Source organism: Lepus europaeus, chromosome 15 (assembly GCF_033115175.1).
Source record: "Lepus europaeus isolate LE1 chromosome 15, mLepTim1.pri, whole genome shotgun sequence".
Taxonomy (NCBI): Eukaryota; Metazoa; Chordata; class Mammalia; order Lagomorpha; family Leporidae; genus Lepus; species Lepus europaeus.
This window is the reverse complement of record NC_084841.1, coordinates 53,133,512-53,145,942: the sequence shown is the minus strand read 5'-3', so window position 1 is coordinate 53,145,942 and position 12,431 is coordinate 53,133,512. Positions and strand designations below refer to the sequence as shown.

Genomic DNA, 12,431 nt, shown 5'->3' with positions numbered 1-12,431 from the left:
GGTTGCTTGAAAAACTTTAAGGTTATGGAGTGTAAGGTCCCAGGTGACCCTTCACACACACACACACACACACACTTTTCATTACATTTTAGTGCCTTGTGAATTTCTTCTCCAGTGCTGTGTCTGAGCTATAGTGTACTCAGTAAGGAAGAATTCAGGAGAGAAGCTGAAACATACAGCATATCCTTCAGCCTGGGGTGGACACGGCTGACAGTGCTCCACTTGGCTGGATTTTCTCAGCTCTGTTTTTAGAACTTGTTTGGAAGAGGTTCACGGAGTTACAATGAAGATGATAATTTGACAGTAAACTCCTTCTTTTTATATTTGGAGAAAGTAATGCAGTTACACATTAACTCATCAAACAGATGAACTCTCATGTCAAGATGTAAGGAGACAGAGACAGGTCTCTGTGTTGCCCATTAAGGATATTCTTTTTTCTTCCTTTGGTTAAGATCAGCTGTGGCTCACTATTTTTAAAATATGGACAGGGGCCAGCGCTGTGATGCAGCAGGTTAACGCCCTGGGCTGAAGCACCGGCATCCCGTATGGGCGCTGGTTCTAGTCCTGGCTGCTCCTCTTCTGATCCAGCTCTCTGCTATGGCCAGGGAGGGCAGTGGAGGATGGCCCAAATTTTTGGGTCCCTGCACCCGCAAGGGAGACCTGGAAGAGGCTCCTGGCTTCAGATTGGCGCAGCTCCGGCTGTTACGGCCATCTGGGGAGTGAACCAGCGGATGGAAGATCTATATCTCTCTATCTCTACCTCTCTCTCTAACTCTTTCAAATAAATAAAATAAATCTTTAAAAAAAGTAAAATATAAGTAGTATGGAAAAATGGGAAGAAGAGAGTAAATATTTTACTTCCAAATATTACTACTGTTAATCTTTTGGTATACAACTTTCAGTCTTTGTTTATTAATCTCTCTCTGTATATATGTTTTTAAATAGTGTCATATAGTAAATTCTTTTTTTGGTTAACTGTGATTTTTTTTTAAGATTTATGTTACTTATTTGAAAGGAAGAGTTACATAAAGAGGGAGGCAGAGATAGAGACAGATCTGTCATCCACTGACTCACTACCCAAAATAGCTGTAATGGCTGGGGCCAGGCTGAAGCCAGGAGCTGGGAGCTTCATCTGGATCTCCCACAGGGGTGCAGGAGCCCAAGCATTTGGGCCATCTTCCACTGCTGCCCCAGGTGCATTACCAGGGAGCTGGATCAGAAGTGGAATAGCTGGGGCCAGTGCTGTGGCATAGCAGGTAAAGCCACTGCCTGCAGTGCTCCATCCCATACGGGCACCGGTTTGAGACCCAGCTGCTCCACTTCCAATCCAGCTCTCTGCTATGGCCTGGGAAAGCAGTGGAAGATGTCCCAAGTCCTTGGGCCCCTGCACCCGCGTGGGAAGACTTAGAGGAAGCTTCTGGCTTCTGGCTCCTGGCTTCAGATCAGTGCAGCCCTGGCTGTTGCGTCCAATTGGGGAGTAAACCAACAGATGGAAGACCTCTTTATCTCCTCTCCTTCTCTCTCTGTGTAACTCTGACTTTCAAATAAATAAAATAAATCTTTAAAATAAAAAAAAGTGGGGCAGCCAAGACTTGAGCTGGCCCCCAATTGTGATTTTTAATTAGTTGGTCATCTCTTACATAGGATATTAAAAATTTTGTTTCAGAAGTTTCACTAATGCAGTCGATCCCGTAATTATTTCTATCCTTAATTGATTTTTTGATACATGACGTGGGATTTCTGGATATGCAGAAAGCAAATTTTGAAAAATGGACTCATATTTGTTTACTATCCTTTAGAAAAAAATCCACTTGTTCATATTTCTGATAAAAGTATTTCAGGGGGGCTTTCACCCCATTTTCTTCTTAACACTGTTTTTTTTAGGTGTTAGATTTCATGAAATGGAAGTGCTGATGATTTACCAAAATGTAAATGTAATTTACTATTTCTTTATTTATAATACTCTGGAATTATTCTTTATGTAGCTCATTGAAAGTACCTTGATTTTTATTTAATTTCAGAATGACATTCTGCCCCTCTCAAACTCAGCGCCTGAAGATGCGGGAAAAGCTGACCAATTAAAAGATGAAGGTGAATATTTCATACAAAAGTTGCTTATTTAATAATGTTTTTTCAAACTCTGGAGAAAGTAACTGTCAGTTGATGAGACTCTGGTTTATACCACTGGGGATGGTTTATCTTAAGTCCACATAGCATTTGGGAAATAAATGAAGCCTGGGAATGCAGAATGTGCTATGGGCAGTGGTGGGGTGGCTGGATTCAAGAGAAGCAGATCTGATGTGAATAAAGCTTGCAAAACAAAGAACTTGAAGACTGATTATTCGTAACTGTATTTGCTACTTGTTATCTAGGATCCCTGCTTAATGCAATAGAGGCAAATAATTTTCAGTATGATTTTAACTTTCATATAGAGTTTTTGAGTCCTTTGAAATTTTGTTAATATATGCATGTGGCACTAGACTTATTAGCTAGCACATTTGCTGATTTGATTATTCCTCTAATAGCTGACTAAGCATTCTTGATTTTAATACTAAGCCACTGTTAAGAATCAGTGTTCAATTTTTCCATCATGTCACCTGGGGTAAGCTATGGAGCCAGGTCAGGCCTACAAGCTTCGTACTGAGATAATGTAGGGAACAACTTATTTTTAGCAGTGAATGAGAGCCAAAAATTGCCCCATCTTTATATAAGCAGACAGTTATTAGGGTTTGTGCTTGGTTTAGAATCTATACACAGAATCATTTTCTGGCCTTTTCTTTAGTTCATATTCTGAAGAAGACAGTTGAATTTAGAAAAAAGAAAAAGCTACCTAGTGCCTAAAAAGGCACATATGAAAAGAGATTTCTTGGGCAAGGTCATATCATAGGACTATAAATAAACACTCGTATCACTGTTTTTAATGGTTGTGTAGTGTCATGTGTTTCTGACTGTGACTTATTTACCTAGACAGATAATTTTGTAATCCTAAGTAACACTGTCTTCAGTATCTTTGTCTGAACTTATTTTTACTGCTTTGTTATTTTTTTCCTAGAAAGCTTTTATTTAAGGAATACAAATACAAACTTCATGCATTTCATAAATACAACTTTGGGAACATAGTAATTCTTCCCACCGTACCTGCCCTCCCACCCACACTCCCACCCTTCTTCCTCCTCCATCTCCTATTCCCATTCTTATTTCTTACTAAAATCTATTTTCAATTAACTTTATATGCATATGATTAACTCTGTATTAAGTAAGAGTTCAACAAAATTTGAAAAACAAAAGTACTGTTGTTCCTCAGCTGTCAAGACAAGGGCTGTTCAAAATCATTGCATCTCTCTGTCAATTTCACTTCTATAGATTACCTTTTAGGTGCTCTGTTAGTTATCACAGATTAGGAAGAACATACAGTATTTGTCATGTTGGAACTGGTTTATTTCACTAAGTATGATGTTTTCCAGTTTCATCCATTTTGTTGCAAATGACAGGATTTCATTTTTTTTACTAGTGTGAGTATTCTATGGTATACATATACCATAATTTCTGCATCCAGTCTTTGGTTGATGGGCATATGGGTTAATTCCATATCTTAGCTATGGTGAGTTGAGTTGCAATAAATGTGGGGGTACTGATCATCTTCATTCATTTCCAGAAATATTTTTATTTTTCTTTTTATTTCTTCAGTGACCCACTGTTCATTCAGCAGCTTGATGTTCAGTCTCCATGTACTTACATATGTCCTGAGCGTCTTGAGTTGTTGATTTCCAGCTTAATTTCATTGTGGTCAGAGAAGCTGTGTGGTATGATTTCAATTTTTTTGAATTTGCTGAGACTTGCTTTATAGCCTACTATGTGGTCAAACCTAGAGAAAGTTCCATGCACTGATAAGAATAATGTGTATCCTGCAACTGCAGGATGAAAAGTTCTATAGGCCGGCGCCATGGCTTACCAGGCTAATCCTCTGCCTCGCGGCACCGGCACACCGGGTTCTAGTCCCAGTTAGGGCACTGGATTCTATCCCGGTTGCCCCTCTTCCAGGCCAGCTCTCTGCTATGGCCCGGGAGGGCAGTGGAGGATGGCCCAAGTGCTTGGGCCCTGCACCTGCATGGGAGACCAGGAGAAGCACGTGGCTCCTGGCTTTGGATCAGCATGATGCGCCGGCTGCAGTGGCCATTGGAGGGTGAACCAACGGCAAAAAGGAAGACCTTTCTCTCTGTTTCTCACTATCCACTCTGCCTGTCCAAAAAAAAAAAAAAACTATAGATATCTGTTAGGTTCATTTGGTCCATAGTGTAGATTAACTCTATTGTTTCCATGCTGGTTTTCTGTCTGGATGATCTGTCCATTGCTGAAAGTAATGTAATATACTGAAGTAATATATTGAAGTCCCCCATTACTATTATATTTGAGTCTATGTCTTCCTTTAGATCCAATAATATTTCTTTTAAAAAGCCAGGTGCCCTGTAATTAGGTGCATATACGTTTATAATAGTCACATCTTCCTGTTGAATTGATCCCTTAATCATTACATAGTGCCCTTCTTTGTCTCTTTTAACAGTTTTTGTGTTAAAGTCTACTTTATCTGATATTAGGATGGCTGCACAGCTCTCTTTTGGTTTTTCCATCCTTTCATTTTCAGTCTGTGTGTATCTTTGTTGGTGAAATGTGTTTCAAATAGGCAGCAATAGATGGGTTTTGTTTTTTAATTCATTCAGCGGATCTTTAGCTTTTAACTAAAGAATTGAGGCCATTTATGTTCAAGGTGATTATTGATAAGTAATGACTTGGCCCTGCCATTTTTCCATAAATATTCCTATTATTTACTATGGATTTCCTTTGTACTTTCACTGGGAGATTGTCTGCCTTCACCTTCTTTCATAGTGATGACTGTGTTTCTCTTTATAGTATATCCTTAAGCATCTTTTGTAAGGCTGGACAAGTGGTGACAAATTCTTTCAATTTCTGTTTGTCATGGAAGGTCTTTATTTCACCTTCATTCATAAATGAGAGCTTTGCAGGGTACAGTATTCTGGGTTGATAGTTTTTCTCTCTTAAGACTTGGAATATATCTCACTATTATCTCCTAGCCTGTAGGATTTCTGATGAGAAGTCAGCTGTGAGTCTAATTGGAGATCCTCTGAAAGTCATCTGGCTTTTCTCTTGTGCACATTTTAGAATCTCCTTTATGTTTCACTGTGGGGGGTTTGACTATACTATGTCGTGGTGAGGATATTTTCTGGTCATGTCTATTAGTTCTTTTATGTGCTTCCTTTACTTCCACATCCTTTTCTCCAAATTGGGAAAGTTTTCTGTAATTATTTAATTAAAAAGGCCTTCTAATCCATTATCTTTCTACATCTTTAGGAACTCCCAAGATCCATATGTTTGATTGTTTGATTGTATCTCATAAATCTCCAATACTGTTTTTTAGTTTTCTAATTTCTTCTCTTTTTGGTTTGACTGTAAACTTTCCAGAAATAAGTCTTCTAACTCGGATATTCTTTCTCTGCCTCACCAAGTCTGTTGTTAAGGCTTTCCACTAGATTTTTTATTTGGTTTATTGAATTATTCATTTCCAATATTTCATTTTGATTTTTCTTTAAGATCTCAATTTCGTGGGAGACATTTTCATTTGTGTCGTGTATGGATTTCTTTAATTTGTGGATTTGCTTCTGATTACTTCTAAGTAAACCTATGATCAATTTTTTGAATTCTATTTCTGGCATCTCTTCAAGCTCTTCATCTTCACATTCTAGTATTGAAATGTTGTTTTGGTAGTGTCATGTTGTCTGCCTTATTCCTGTTTCTTGAATTGCTGTGTTTATTTTTAGGCATTTGTGGAGATATTTGTTGTTTTTTTCCCCCCCTTGTGGTGGCTTTTATCTTTGGACTATGCCTCTGTGGATAGTGGAATGTCTGCTCTTTCAGTGAATACCCAAAAGTGTGTGATAGGTGTGGTCAGGGATCTCAGTTCAGTGCTCCAGGGTGAAGGGAGTGTCCAAGGTGACACCAAAGTTGGACATGATAAATCTCTCTCTCTCTCTCTTTTTTTTTTTTATTCAGAGGGGAGGTTTGATCAGCTCTGTTGGTGTGGTTCCACACTCACTTCCTCTCGTTCAAGGAGACCAATGCCTGGGTGCTAGCCCCAGTGAGTATAATATTCATCTGCCCTGCCACAAGAACCAAACAAAGAATCCATGCAGCCCTCAGTGTGAGCATGGATTCTGCAGCAGTGACCCTCACCAGGGAATCAGGGAACTGTGAACATGTGGAGCTGCCCTCAGTGACTGCCCAAAGACCCAGCCATACCCTGTACCCTCCCACACAGCCATAGTGTTTTTATAGTCTTGGCACACAAGGCTCCCATAGTCACGAGCACCCATCCCCTGTCAATTTTTCTAGCCAAACTCAGGCGTCTCCTCTCAGCTGGTTGCTGGGCACATGGACATAAGCTGGTGCAGCTGTTATATATGACCAAAATGGCACCCGCCCTGTCTCAGCTAGTTACAGGACCCCAGTGTCAGATGGGACTGATAAAAATGTGCCTCCTTTTTTTCCCTCTAGGTTGGCAGGTACACTGTCCACACAGGGCTCTAAGCTGGAATCACTCCAGGCTCTCCCCGTAGCTTTAGTGCCAGTGGCTTGGGCTGCTGCAGTCTGGTCTCCCCTCACTCTCCAAAGCTGGTGCTGAGGCTCTCAGTTGCTGGGGTCCTGGGTTGTGGGTGTCCATACCCTACAGTCTCCCTCTAATTTGCACGGAGTTTCCTCTGCAGTTTTCTCCCTTACTCTTACTTGAGATTGTACACTCTCCACTTTTTTTTTTTTTTTCAGATTATCTTCCCCTTGACTAGAGCAAGTAAGCTCCCTCCCTGTTCTGCCATCTTGGAATCTCTCTCCCACTACTTTGTTATTATTTTAGGATTAAATTATATAGTACTATGTTTCCAACAAATAGATTGAGCTCATTTTTCAGTGTTTTATCTACTCTAAAATAGCATCACCTTAGTGCCTTAAAATCTTAAAATAGTATGACATTTATACATTATATGCAACATAAAGCAACAACCAGACCCTGTTGTCATTGAGTTATAATATTCCCCAAAGAATTGGATTTAAACTCTACAGGGACAAGTGCATTTGTTATGTGTTTGTTTCTAATAGGAAGAGTTTAATATAATTTTCACACCCAAATCTTTGTAGTATGTGAAACCTCCAGTGATGCAATCTATTTTCTTCTACCATTTCACTTTTATAGCTCTCTCAGTTTAATATCAAATAAATGACAAGGTTAATTTTATTTTTGTCCTTATACTTTTTCCCTCCTCATGACAGAAGTTTGGGTGATTGCATGTGCTGAGCAGTTTGTTTTGCCATAACGAAAATTATGTGTATGATGAGGGTTAGGAGGACATGGAAGGTGAATTCATTTACTGTGGCAACATGGGTAGACTGATGACATGCTACTGCTTTTACCTTTAAACAGAAGCTTTCATTCTTTGTTTTCACAAAGATGTGTCACACCTAAGACACGTTGCATATAAAGTTAACGTTCTTGTCATTCTATCCAGATTCTGCTGTTCATTTGAAAACTAATGGCCATGGTAGCGTGTCAAATATAGGGTTATTCCAGATGGGTGTTACACTTATCTGACTGGTTTAAGCAAGACTTCCAGTCAGCTAGTGCTTTGCCAGAACATTGCTTTAAGTCTTTTGTGTGCCTTGTCTCTGAGGAGCTGCCATAAGATCGGAAGAAGTTAAGAGGGCTTCCTCTGTTGTTCCCTGGCAGACCACAGAGGTATAGGTATACCTGGTGGGGCTGGGGCAGTTGCAGCAGGCAGTTTGATGGAGAGTACCATGTAGCAGAAGGTGCTATGCAAACACTTCAGTGTTACACCTATGTCCTTTCTGCACAAATTTCTTTATGTCCTGAAATTTTGTATGTTGAGTCGTGTAACTTGACACTTCTCATTAACATAATATTATAGTATACATATATAGTATATGTGGTATACATATTATTATATCTATGTATTTGAGGTGATTTTCAGAAAAAGGCATATAATGAAATTTTAATAATAATAATAATAAAATACTACCCCAAGACAAGAAGGTCCAATAGCAGCAAATAAACTTCAATAACCCAGAAAATTAAAGTCGTTGATATGAGAATCTATTTAAACCTAGGCTAATGTAGTTAAAGCCTTTCTTTTTTTAAAAAAGATTTATTTCTTTGAAAGATAGCGAGAGGGAGGGAGGAAAGAGAGGGAGAGAGAACGAGAATCTTCCATTCAGTGCTTTTCTCGCCAAATGCCCATAACATATAGGGTTGGGCCAGGCGAAAGTCAGGAGCCAGGAACTTCATCTGGGCCACTCATGTGGGTGGCAGGAACTGAAATACTTGGGCCATTATCTGCTTCCTCCCAAGTACATTAGCAGGAAGCTGGATTCGAAGCAGAGGAAGCAAGGCTGTATGCCAGGCACTCCAGTATAGGCTGCAGGCATCTCAAGTGACAATTAAACCCACTGCACCACAGCATTCACCCCTGTTAACTTTTTCTTAATCATAAACAAACAAACAAACAAAAAACTGGTATCCTCACAGTCCACAGGCTGCTTAGAGGCTTTAAATTTAGATCTTTTTTAAGTGGGAAGGGATCTAAAATTTTTTTCCATTAAAAAAAACAAATCTTGGGGCCAGTGCTGTGGTTTAATGGGGTAAGCCTCTGCCTGTGGTGCCAGCATCCCATATGGGTGCTGGTTCTAGTCCTGGCTGTTCCTCTTCTGATTCAGCTCTCTGCTGTGGCCTGGGACAGTAGTGGGAGATATCTCAATTGCTTGGGCTCCTACGGCTGTGTGGGAGACCCACAAAAAGCTCCTGGCTCCTGGCTTCGGATCAGCTCAACTCCGGCCGTTGCAGCCATTTGGAGAGTGAACCAGTGGATGGAAGACTTTCTTTCTGTCTTTCCCTCTCTCTGTCTGTAATTCTACCTCTCAAAGAAAAAAATAAATTTAAAAAAAAAAAAAACAAATCTATTGAGATATAATTCACATCATACAGTTTACTCCTTTTAAAAAATATTTATTTATTTGAAAGTCAGAGTTACAGAGAGAGAGGGAGAAACAGAATCTTTTATTTGCTGATGTACTCCCCAGATGGCGGCAAAAGCCTGGGTTGAGCCAGGAGCCAGGACCTTCATCTGGGCCTCCCATGTGGGTGGCAGGGGCCCAGACACTTGGGCCATCTTCTGCTTTCACCAGCCCATTAGAAAGGAGCTGGATGGGAAATGGAGCAGCCAGGGAACAAACTGGTGCCAATATGGGACAATGGAGCTGCAGGCAGCAGCTTTACCTGCTGTGCCACAATGCTGGCCCCAATTTACTCCTTACAGCATACAACTCATTGGTTTCTAGTATATTCACAGAATTTTGCAGTCATCACCAAAATCAATTATGAAACGTTTTTATCACTCCCAAAAGAAAATATATAATCATTAACAGTTATTCTTCGTATTCATTTTTGATTCCTAATTTGTAGAACCTTTTGTTTAATTTTAGATCCTTTTATCTACCTGCCTTTCCTTTAATCTTCTTGTTGCTCTAGCCTGCAAATTTATACCCTCTTCTCATTAAGTAGCTAATGATCTATTAAGAACAAGGCTAATAGGAGAGTCTCTGAAAGGAATCTGAGGCTCTTGAGATGTCAGTTCTCCTTCCTGATCTCGGTTGTTCTGATAGTTAAAATTTTGAACACTAGGTTTTATAAGCACCACAGGATATTCCCTCCCCCTCCCCACACATTTAATAGAATACAAAACATAGCCACAGGAAATCCCTTATTCTGGTGATTCATTATCCTAGCTATATCATTTCCATATGTACCTGCAGATGCCTGGCCTAAAAATCAGTACCTCTGGTGTCTGAAATTCTATCTTCCTACAAATTAATCTCTCCAAAACCCTTCTTTTTTTTCTTAAAGATTTATTTATTTATTTGAAAGTCAGAGTTACACACACAGAGAGGAGAGGCAGAGAGAGAGAGAGAGAGAGAGAGAGGTCTTCCATCCACTGGTTCACTCCACAAATGGCTGCAATGGTGGGAGCTGTGCCAATCTGAAGCCAGGAACTAGGATTTTCCTCTGGGTCTCCCATACAGGTACAGGGGCCCAAGGACTTGGGCCATCTTCCACTGCTTTCCCAGGCCATAGCAGAGAGCTGGATCAGAAGTGGAGCAGCCGGGACTCGAATCAGCGTCCATATGGGATGCTGGCACTACAGGCAGCGGCTTTACCTGCAATGGCACAGTGCCGATCCCACAAACCCACTCTTAAAAGCACTCTCTGGGCACTGGTTTGAGTCCAGCTGCTCCGCTTCCAAACCAGTTCCATGCTAATGTGCCTGGAAAGCAATGGATGATGGTCCAAGTGCTTGGGCCCAGGCACCGATAAGGGAGACCCATAAGAAGCTCCTGGCCCCTGGTTTCGGTCTAGCCCAGCTCCTGCCTTTGCAGCCATTTGGGGATTGAACGTCCTCCCTCCCTCCCTCCACTTCTCCCTCTCTCCCTCCCTCCCTCCTTCTCTCCCTCTCTCTGTTGTGCCCTCTCTCCGTAACTCTGCCTTTCAAATAAATAATACATAAATCTTAAAAAAAATAAATAAATAACAGTCTCTTCCTGGAAAGAACAGAACATAAAAATGCTATCTGCTAGTAACACAGTTTTAGCATGATTTGTGTTGCCAGCTCACACACAGCACAGTTCTGAGAGATTGATTATTCAGCAGATGTGTGTTTTGATAGGGAAGGATGGAGAACCAGATCAAGCTTGAGATAGTAATTAGGGAGGGTATTGCATCAGGTGTGGGGTAAGACAGTTCTAATAGGAAGTAAGAGCTAGAAGTGAGAAGTAATTCAGTTTTCTCATGAGATGGTCATAATGATTGCATTTACTTATGTAAGACTGCTATACAGACAATTTTTTAAGATTCTGCCTTTTTAATCATTCAAACACTGAAATCTAATAACAATAACAACTATATTGTATAATATGTAATTAACTCCAGTGTGACTGAAAAATTATAAAGCTGACTTTCATATTTTTGTATTTTCTATGATTAAAATTTGTCAGACTTTATTTTTTCCTGATGATTGCACTTACTGTATATATTGATCATTTTAGGCAATAACCACATGAAAGAAGAAAATTATGCTGCTGCAGTGGATTGTTACACACAAGCGATAGAACTGGATCCTAATAATGCGGTTTACTATTGCAACAGGTAAACCGGTGCTGCTGTGCTGGGGCTGCAGCTGTCACATATTTGGATTAATAGCTCTGATGGAAAACTGTATTTAGGAAATTTTAGAGGCCGAGAAAAACAGAGAAAGGAAGTCACAAAATCATAAGCTTATTCGCACCCCCGCAAAGCAATCACTATCATGAACCTGTTCGTTGGCTTATTTTTGTTTTGCTCAGTTTTAGATGTAGCTTTGTTCAATGGTCATATCATAAACATGTTTTTATTTTACTAAAATCCCTCACAAACATTTAAATGGCTACAAATTAGTCTATTACCACCTCTTACTCTTTCTTATATTTCCAGCTCCCATAATTGTGACTGGAAAAGATGTACTCAGTGTTATTTTTGCATAAGTGGATAGCTGTACCCTAGTTATCTATTGAACATTGTCCATACTAGTGGACATTGAGGTTGTTTTCTTTCTTTTCAGTATTACGAAGCTGCAATAAACATCTGTGTTTCAATTTCTTATGCCTTCTGAGCACATGCCAGGAGCTAGAAACAGTCTCAGCCTCCTGTGTCGGTGGCAAGGACTCAACTGTGTTAGCATCATTGCTGCCCCAAAGGGTGCACCTTAGCAGGAAGCTGGCACTGGGAGAGGAGCCAGGACTGAAACCTTGGCATATCCAGTGTGGAATGTGGGTGTTTTATCTGCGAGGTCAAAGGACTGCCCCTAATTCTTAAATTGTAGAATACATAGGATTCTTCTTTTTCCTGGCAGCACTTTACATTTTGAAGTTTGCTACCGAGTTGATTTGATTTTTAAAAAGTACTTTGAAATGTTATTTATTTGACATACAGAGAAAGAGAGAGAGGATGTTGCCATCCACTTGTTCATTCCCCAAATGCTTGCCTAGTCAGGAGCCAGGAATTCAATCCAGGTCACCCATATTTGTGGTGGGAACCCAACTACTTGAGCAATCACCATTGGGTCTACACTGGTAGGAAGCTGGAATCTGGATCTGGCACTCTGAAGTAGAATATGGACATCCTAACTGGAATGTTAACCACCAGGCTAAATACCCACCCGCATCTGAGTTATTTTCTTTACATTGAATGTTCAGCGTTTCTTGCAGTACACCTCAGGTAGTACAGCTTTAAGCCTGCATGTTAACTGAAGCTTGTTAAAGTGTAA

General features: G+C 40.2%; 1 protein-coding gene across 1 annotated transcript in view; it reads left to right on the top strand.

Annotated features, from left to right (window-relative positions):
* The window catches only part of SGTB (small glutamine rich tetratricopeptide repeat co-chaperone beta), a 53,335-nt gene that overhangs the window by 12,586 nt on the left and 28,318 nt on the right, over positions 1-12,431 (top strand). The window contains exons 4-5 of the mRNA XM_062212113.1: positions 2,022-2,091; positions 11,176-11,275. Coding sequence (XP_062068097.1) covers positions 2,022-2,091; positions 11,176-11,275 — 170 coding nt within the window. The remainder of the gene's footprint in view (positions 1-2,021; positions 2,092-11,175; positions 11,276-12,431) is intronic.